The sequence below is a fragment of the Oncorhynchus mykiss genome, chromosome 19, assembly GCF_057628025.1.
Source record: "Oncorhynchus mykiss isolate SJ-2025 chromosome 19, ASM5762802v1, whole genome shotgun sequence".
Lineage (NCBI taxonomy): Eukaryota > Metazoa > Chordata > Actinopteri > Salmoniformes > Salmonidae > Oncorhynchus > Oncorhynchus mykiss.
In genome coordinates this window covers 26,785,450-26,795,000 of record NC_143040.1, presented here as the reverse complement: position 1 = coordinate 26,795,000, position 9,551 = coordinate 26,785,450, and the positions used below count along the sequence as shown (strand labels likewise).

Genomic DNA, 9,551 nt, shown 5'->3' with positions numbered 1-9,551 from the left:
TGTCTTTATTCTTTTGGAACGTCTGTGAGTGTAATCTTTTGTTTATTATCTACTTCACTTGCTTTGGCAATGTTAACATATGTTTCCCATGCCAATAAAGCCCTTGGAGGGAGAGAGAGGGAGGGGGAGAGAGAGAGAGCGAGAGGGAGGGAGGGAGGGAGGGAGGGAGGGAGGGAGGGAGCGAGAGGGAGGGAGGGAGGGAGCGAGAGAGAGGGAGGGAGAGAGAGGAAACAACAAGGGAGACATGTTAGGACATGCTCACCTAGTTCTGAAAGAGAGGCAAGTTTAATGTTCTGCTCATAGGCATATCTCTACACCAACTTCCCAAGTGTCTATAGTCTCAGCCACTTTCTTGATTAATGCCCTCTGAAGTGTCTAGGCACTAATGTTTCACGACGACAGACTTGACAGTTGGCCGCCGTTTGACCAGGGGTTTGTTGCAGACGCGCAACAATACGCACCAAGTGTAAACATTTCATTCCTAAAAAGCCTGAGAACCACTGTGACACGGTCTTCACGTTGTTGTGACTGTCTGTCGGACATGGTGAGAGACTGGCCTCTGGTAAAGGCTTTGTTTTGAAAGAGTAGGATGTGCTGATGAGCAACTGTCTAGCACGGCTCGGAAGCGCACTCATGTACACACTCACTCACTCACTCACTCACTCACTCACTCACTCTGTCTGACTAGGTAAAAATCTGCCGTTCTGCCCCTGAGAAAGGCAGTTAACCCACTTGTTCCCCGTACAGTATTACAGAGTTCAGTTCAGTTTTTGTAATTGATGCTCCTATCTTGTCTCTTCGGTCGCTCTGCAATAATTACCATTTATGTTGCATCCCAAATGGCACCCTATTCCCTATTTAATGCACTTGAGGCCTGTGGGCCCTGGTCGAAAGAAGTGCACTATATCGTGAATCGGATATAATTTGGGATGCACACACACACACAGCCGAGTTCAGCTGTTCACATTAGCCCGGGTCCTCATCTTCAGCTTTTTTCAATCCACTGCTTTGATTTCACAGACGGAACTGTGGACAAAGCGTGTGTACCAATGACACTCTACTCCCTATATAGTGCACTGCTTTTGAACAGGACACCTAGGGCTCTGGTCAAAAGTAGTGCACCATGTCGATGTAGAGTGCCATTTGGGATGCATGAATATAATCTGAAAACGGGGCCAAATGAACTCATCTGCTCGTAATGGCAATGTTCATTACAGAATATGAGAATACGGGCCAACGCACCGGCAACACTGCTCCCGAGAGGCGCACGCCGCCCCAAACTCGAATGGTCCTCGTCGTCCCATTTAATTAATTTTGTTCGGGCAAATAACTCGGGCGGCCTTGGACAGACTAGGCGCAGGACAACAAAAACACATTATGCCGCTAATTGTCGCTGCTAGTGCCAAATGGCGTGTGACCACAACCCCAAAGTGTTTTTGCTAAAGCGCTGAGCAGATGGTTTTAAATGACTATTGTTCAGCTCTTTATTTTTTATTTCTGACGCTTTAAGCTCAGAATTGCTCACATCTCTCCCGGCTGTGAGATAGACGATCCCCAGTTCAGTTTCCCAGTTACTCATGAGATTTAAGTGTTGTGTTTGTTTGGGTCATCTAAGCTTATTGCTGGCTGCGTACATTAAGCTGGCTGTGCATTTCATTTGAAAGACACCATTAAGCCAGGCCTAATTAACAAAGTGTTAAAGCAGCTGAGTGTTCAAACTACCAAGTGTTAAAACTAATGTTAAAACCAACTTAAGTCTCTGAAGCAAACTATGGGCTGTAGGGTTTCATCATTATTTTGAACAATTTTTAATCAAACCTCTCCAAATGGGTTAACACATCGTGCCATTGGTGTTTTTCTTTTTTGAAACCCTGATCCCAGATCAGTTTGTGCTATGTGTCAATGACCATGGGAATTGGCAAGACCGCACAAACTGATCTTGGACCAGGCTGGTGTTTTGATACCTAATACTTATTTCGCTGTGAGGAAGAAAAGAGTGTTAGAGGCGTCACTACAGACACCCTGGTTCAAATGCAGGCTGTATCACAACCGGCCGTGATTGGGAGTCCCATAGGGCGACGCACAATTGGCCCAGCGTCGTCCGGGTTTGGCCGGCGTAGGCCGTCATTGAAAATAAGAATTTGCTCTTAACTGACTTGCCTAGTCAAATAAAGGTAAACCCATTTAACGGAACATATTGTTTTTGGAGCACTAAGAAGACATTGGGGAAGGGGGATACCTCTGAATCAGAGAGGTGCTGGGGGGCTGCCTTCATTGACATCCACGTCTTGGGCGCCTCGTGGAACAGTGGGTTAACTGCCTTGCTCAAGGGCACATTGCTCACCAAAGAAACGGGATCTGCTACATCCCCAAAATAACGACGAGTCTCATTCGTCTGTGGCAGAAAAGCAAAGCAGCAAAGCGAGTGCCCTCTTTGGACCGTCTTGTTGCGCTCGTCTCAAAAAAAAACGCCAAACTATGACTTGCCTCTCACATTCATTGAATCCATTCACCATAAAAAAAAACAATGAGTGAAAGGGAAAGAAAGAAAGAAGGAAAGGGAACAATTCAACTTCAATAAGCAAGCGAGTGAATAACAAGCCTGTTCCCTTCGCATTTTGGTTCCCGGAAGCACAGCATGGGTCTTTGAATAAAATGACTTGACAGCTCGCTAATCTCGGGAAGGAATTTCTTCAATTTTGGCAGCCAATTGACTAACTGAGAAACATTTGTGAGCACAGCAATGACATGGAGAGAGGGAGGAGGAGGTAGGTAGGGGGGGGGGGGGGAGAGAGAAAGGGGGAGAGAGAGAAAGGGGGAGAAGAAAGTGAGTTTGCTTTTTTTTACCTCCGCTCTCTTTGGTTAGTTCAAGGACTTCGAATAAGGAACGTCGGAGCTCCGGTCATTACATCTTTAGGAGATGCAGAGTTTACTGCTTACACATATGTGCTCCATTATTGCCTGATCCCCCCCCCCCCCCCGCTCCTCCTCTGCAGTATATGCATTGTTTCGCTAAACTGGTTTTAAACGTGGCTTTAATTGGAAATGTTTACGTGACAACACTCTTTCCAAGGTTGCATGGGAATATGGAACACAATGCCCGTTCAAAATATGAAATGTGATGACAGTTAATTCACATGTATCCTTTGAAGCGTTTCATTCACCGTTTCCTTCTTTTCCCTCTCACAGTCTTAAACAGGATTCCAATTGTAATTCCATGTTTTCCTCAAAAATTCTCTCACGGAATTCCCATTCTAATTCCATGTTTCCTGCTCTTTTTTTGTTGTTGTTCAGAATAGTCACAGGCATCAATTTCCATACTTCCATTTTAATAACATGTTTTTCCAAACTTTTCCCAAATAGATCACCGTCACCGACCACGGGGTTCCCGCCAAATCCACCACGGTCCGTGTCATCGTCAAAGTCCTGGACGAGAACGACAATCGGCCACAGTTCCTGGAGAAGATCTACAAGATCAAGCTTCCAGAACGGGAAAAAACGGAAAAGGACCGGGCTCTGAAGCGGGATCCCGTGTACCGGGTGATCGCCTCGGACCGCGATGAGGGTGCCAACTCGGAGATCTCTTATTCCATCGAGGAGGGAGATGAGCACGGGAAGTTCTTCATCGAGCCAAAGACTGGTCTGGTGTCGTCCAAGAAGTTCTCCTCCGCCGGGGAGTATGACATCCTCACCGTGAGTAGCCTAGCGCATTTTGATTCATAGTTTTTGTACTCTGGATTTTTCGCTAGGAAATTCCTCCGCATCTTATACTTAACAAAAATATAAATGCAACATGCAGCAATTAGATTTAAAAAAAACTGAGATAAAGTTCATATAAGGAAATCAGTCAATTGAAATGCATTCATTACGACCTAATCTATGGATTTCACATGACTGGGCAGGGGCTCAGCCATGGGGGGGGGGGTCTGGGAGGGCATAGGCCCACCCACTTGGGAGCCAGGCCCAGCCAATAAGAATGAGTTTCCCCCACAAAACGACTTCATTACAGACAGTTTCATCAGCTGTCCGTGAGGCTGTTCTCAGATGATCCAGCAGGTGAAGAAGCAAGATCTGGAGGTCCTGGGCTGGGCTGTGGTTGTGAGGCCGATTTGGACGTACTGCTAAGTTCTCTAAAACAACTTTGGAGGCGGCTTATGGTAGAGAAATTAACATTACATGATCTGGTAGTAGCTCTGGTGGACATTCCTGCAGTCAGCTTGCCAATTGCACACTCCCTCAAATGTAGACATCTGTGGCATTATGTTGTGACAAAACTGGACATTCAAGTGGCCTTTTATTGTCCCCAGCACAAGGTGTACCTGTGTAATGATCATGCTGTTTAATCAGTTTCTTCATATGCCACACCTGTCAGGTGGATAGATTATCTTGGCAAAGGAGAAATGCTCACTAACAGGGATGTAAACAAATTTGTGCACAACATTTGAGAGAAAAAGCTTTTTGTGAGTATAGAACATTTCTGGGATCTTTTCTTTCAGCTCATGAAACATGGGACCAACACTTGACAGGTTGCGTTTATATTTTTGTACATATCGGACTGGGGGCTTTGATTTATTCACGTTGATTTACTTTGACATTTCCAATGTTGCATTTGTTGATAGCATTTTGAGGTTTAGGATAGTCACAGTACTTTTATGTCATAGTACTTTTGGGCCAGTGTTGCCTGTGATAGATTTATCTCACTTGACGGAATTAGACACTTAACACTGTAATCTCCCCGGACATCTGTTTAACGGGGGACGCCATGGTAACAGGTGTTCTGCTCTGTGGTTGTTTTTGTCCATGTGGGGCTGGCTGGCCGTTCTTTGACCTCTTGGCCTATCTGTCTCTGTCTCTCACTCTATTTCTCTCGCTCTCTCTCTTGCGCTCTCTCTCTTTCCTCTCCCCCCTAACTCTCGCTGTGTTTTAATTCAAGTATTTTAATTCATGCTTTTTAAGTGCTATCCGCTGGGAATCCAGTGTGTTTTGTTGTGTAATTTAGTTACCCAAATCAATTCAAATCAATTCATTCTCTCTCTATCAGATCAAAGCGGTGGACAACGGGCGCCCCCAGAAGTCGTCCACCTGCCGGCTGCACATCGAGTGGATCCCCAAGCCGGAGGTGGCGGCCAGCGCCCCCCCCCTGGCCTTTGAGGAGCCCCCCTTCTTCTTCTCAGTGATGGAGAGCGACCCCGTGGCGCACATGGTGGGGGTCATCACCACGGAGATGTCGGACACGCCAGTCTGGTTCGAGATCACAGGTGAAACCTTGACGAGTGGTTGCAGGGTTCCGTTTTAGGTTGCGTGTGTCGGTCTGTGCATACGCGCATGCGTGTGTATGTGGGTCAGTCGAATGCGCTCTAGAAGGAGATGAATCTAGTTGTATAAACAAGGGAAGACATCCCCGGCATAGATTCTTGTAGCATTCTTCTTAGCACTAACCCAAGCAAGCGAATATGAGTGTGAACGCAACAAACCCAAAAACAAAACCAACGTACAACCTATTTTCTCCTTGCTCCCTGTAATAATTGAGTCTCTAATAGTGACTTCTTTGCATGGTGAATGTTAACATCTCTACTGCATAAATTTCTTGAAAATACTCCTCCCTCCTCCCTTCTCCTAACCAACGTTTGACTGACGCCTTGCCTCTCTCTTTTTTCTCTATGTTTTCTTCTTCTCTGCTTCTCTTCTCTTCTCTTCTCCTTTGGGAATGTCTCTTGTACTGGATTTGGTTTGTCCAGAAGGAGACACGGGGGAAGTGTTTTACGTCGTTCAGATGGCTTGCGACCTCAACTGTACAGCAGAAGGTAGATCTGCTGTAATGGGATCTCTCTGCTGCCCTTGGCTGTATTAAGTGATCTCTCTAGTACCGTTGGAGATTGTTGACTGTGATGTCTGTCATGCAGATCTGGGTTCAAAAACGATTTGAAATCATTTCAACTACTCTAGGTGTGCTTGACTGAGCTTGCCTGGCTTCATAGACCAATAGGAGTGCAAACCCCGCCCATGCTACACTTCATGCAGGCTCAAAGTGTTTGAAAGAGTTCAAATGGCGTTTGAACCCAGTCGTGCTGTCACGTGGCTGAGCTTGTGCATTTGTTTCTGTCGTTCTTGTGATCGTGTGACAACAGATTTACGTCGACACATATACCGCACGTGAACATGAACATATGGCTCCATTTTGTCTATGTACCGTATGTGTATTTCATTCACGGTGTCTCGTGGAATCTATTGACACATGCAACTAACTGTAAGTGATTGATGTATACACATCATACCACTTGCACATATGGTTCCGTAATGAGCCTGGAAAGTTAACATAAGTACAGGGAAATGTTTTTTACATTGGTGATACACAGTGCAGTACATACAGTGGGGCAAAAAAGTATTTAGTCAGCCACCAATTGTGCAAGTTCTCCCAATTAAAAAGATGAGAGAGGCCTATAATTCATCATAGGTACACTTCAAATATGAAAGACAAAATGAGAACAAAAATCCAGAAAATCACATTGTAGGATTTTTTTTATGAATTTATTTGCAAATTATGGTGGAAAATAAGTATTTGGTCACCTACAAACGAGCAAGAATTCTGGCTCTCACAGACCTGTAACTTCTTCTTTAAGAGGCTTCTCTGTCCTCCACTCGTTACCTGTATTAATGGCACCTGTTTGAACTTGTTATCAGTATAAAAGACACCTGTCCACAACCTCAAACAGTCACACTCCAAACGCAACTATGGCCAAGACCAAAGAGCTGTCAAAGGACACCAGAAACAAAATTGTAGACCTGCACCAGGCTGGGAAGACTGAATCTGCAATAGTAAGCAGCTTGGTTTAAAGAAATCAACTGTGGGGGCAATTATTAGGAAATGGAAGACATACAACACTACTGATAATCTCCCTCGATCTGGGGCTCCATGCAAGATCTCACCCAGTGGGGTCAAAATGATCACAAGAACGGTGATCAAAAATCCCAGAACCACACGGGGGGACCTAGTGAATGACCTGCAGAGAGCTGGGACCAAAATAACAAAGCCTACCATCAGTAACACACTACGCCGCCAGGGACTCAAATCCTGCAGTGCCAGACGTGTCCCCCTGCTTAAGCCAGTACATGTCCAGGCCCGTCTGAAGTTTGCTAGAGAGCATTTGGATGATCCAGAAGAAGATTGGGAGAATGTCATATGGTCAGATGAAACCAAAATATAACTTTTTGGTAAAACCTCACCTCGTCGTGTTTGGAGGACAAAGAATGCTGAGTTGCATCGAAAGAACACCATACCTACTGTGAAGCATGGGGGTGGAAACATCAGGCTTTGGGGCTGTTTTTCTGCAAAGAGACCAGGACGACTGATCCGTGTAAAGTAAAGAATGAATGGGGCCATGTATCGTGAGATTTTGAGTGAAAACCTCCTTCCATCAGCAAGGGCATTGAAGATGAAACGTTGCTGGATCTTTCACCCTGACAATGATCCCAAACACACCGACCGGGGAACGAAGGAGTGGCTTCGTAAGAAGCATTTCAAGGTCCTGGAGTGGCCTAGCCAGTCTCCAGATCTCAACCCCATAGAAAATCTTTGGAGGGAGTTGAAAGTCCGTGTTGCCCAGCAACAGCCCCAAAACATCACTGCTCTAGAGGAGATCGGCATGGAGGAATGGGCCAAAATACCAGCAACAGCGTGTGAAAACCTTGTGAAGACTTACAGAAAACGTTTGACCTCTGTCATTGCCAACAAAGGGTATATAACAAAGTATTGAGAAACTTTTGTTATTGACCAAATACTTATTTTCCACCATGATTTGCAAATAAATTAATAAAAAATCCTACAATGTGATTTAAAAAAAAAAAATTATCCTTTTGTCTGTCATAGTTGAAGTGTACCTATGATGAAAATTACAGGCCTCTCTCATCTTTTTAAGTGGGAGAACTTGCACAATTGGTGGCTGACTAATTACTTTTTTGCCCCACTGTATGTGCTTCTGTATGTATCAACAATAGGGATAATGTTGCTTATCATATTGATCTAAGCAACAGTATGGATAATATACATTTATTTTCATACATGGATTACATACAATGTATGTATAAGTTCCTCTTGCCTAATGCCACGGCCAAACAGAACCATATGTCACTGTTAGCTTACCTAGCTCCAGTACTGCGTTATAATTTAAACAGGTGATGATGGCCCCACTCATTTCCTGTCCATTTTAATTTGTGTGCCCGCCTAACCCTTCCTTCCGTCGTTTCCACCAGGTGGGAACTACGACAGCCGCTTTGACGTGGGCAAGGCCAGCGGGACCCTGATTGTGGCGAGGCCCCTCGACGCCGAGCAGAAATCCAATTACAACCTGACAGTGGCGGCAACGGACGGGACGCGTTTTGTCAGCACCCAGGTAATTGGAACGTTAATGTTTGTTGACGGCGGTACAGTTTGTCACGGATCCTATGAGGTAGGATGAACCATGAACCATGGTTTGCACAAGAATCCTCATTCTGTGTCCGTCCGTTTTCAATGCTTTTAGTTGTGATTTTCGGCACTCTTGCCAAATTTAAATGAACCTGTGACTCCCTTTGTCTGACAGCCAGACAGACGAGGGGTTAAGCAAGGAGGTGGATCTAGAGTGAGGTCAAAAATTCTGTGCGCCCGTCCATTGCCTGTTTTTGATTAGACTCGCGCGTGGTTCAACACCGCACCGGGCATACTCCAGGCGCTCGCTTTTCCAAACTTGACCCCTAACGTCATAACATGTGCTTGGCGGACATTCCTTCTTCTCTGTCCACATCTACCGGCGGCAGAAGAGGTCTACATCCCAAATGGAACCCTGTACACTCTATCTTGCACTTTATAGGGAACAAGGTGCGATTTGGGATGCAGGCAAGGAGCGTTCAGAACCACTTTCTTGGCAGACCAGCTCCGGGATTCTTCCATTGTCTCATTTCTGATGGGCCTAGGAGCGAGGGAGGAAGAATGAGAGGAGGGCGGAAGAACGGTGCCTGTCTAGCCAGGCGCTTTTTAAAAAGTGTGCATTCCACAGCCCGTGTCTGCAGCTACGCCCCTCCTTCCCCCTCACTGAACCTGCATGTCTTCTCTCTCTCTCTCTCTCTCTTTCTTTCTTTCTCTCTCTCTCTCTCTCTCTCTCTCTCTCTCTCTCTCTCTCTCTGTGTTACTTCTCTTGCATTCATTGCACGCAGAGTCAGGGTATATGCTACAGTTTGGGCTGCTCTTTCTTCCTCCCTCGCTCCTATGACATAACATTGAAGGTTGTGCAATGTAACAGCAATATTTAGACTTGGGTTTGCTACCCGTTTGATAAAATACAGAACTGTTCCTTATTTCACTGAAAGAATAAGCGTTTTGTTTTCGAAATGATAGTGTCCGGATTTGACCATATTAATGACCAAAGGCTCGTATTTCTGTGTTTATTATAATTACGATAAATTGGTATCGGCTTTTTTTGGTCCTCCAATAATCGGTATTGGCGTTGAAAAATCATAATCTGTTCGACCTCTAATTTCAATCCAGGTCCCTATCCATAGTCACAGTCTCGGGCCTA

General features: G+C 45.3%; 1 protein-coding gene across 9 annotated transcripts in view; it reads left to right on the top strand.

Annotated features, from left to right (window-relative positions):
- Window positions 1-9,551, top strand: part of LOC110497459 (protocadherin Fat 1) — a 103,000-nt gene that overhangs the window by 48,355 nt on the left and 45,094 nt on the right. For 6 of the 9 annotated variants that reach the window (XR_005037671.2, XM_036954381.2, XM_036954385.2 and 3 more), the window contains exons 5-8: window positions 3,364-3,693; window positions 5,042-5,258; window positions 5,739-5,804; window positions 8,251-8,390. Coding sequence is in view for 8 of the 9 variants with exons in the window: in XM_036954381.2 (XP_036810276.2) it covers window positions 3,364-3,693; window positions 5,042-5,258; window positions 5,739-5,804; window positions 8,251-8,390 (753 nt within the window). In the remaining variant the exon portion in view is untranslated. The remainder of the gene's footprint in view (window positions 1-3,363; window positions 3,694-5,041; window positions 5,259-5,738; window positions 5,805-8,250; window positions 8,391-9,551) is intronic. The other 3 variants (XM_090210669.1, XM_090210670.1, XM_036954384.2) reach the window with 1 other exon arrangement.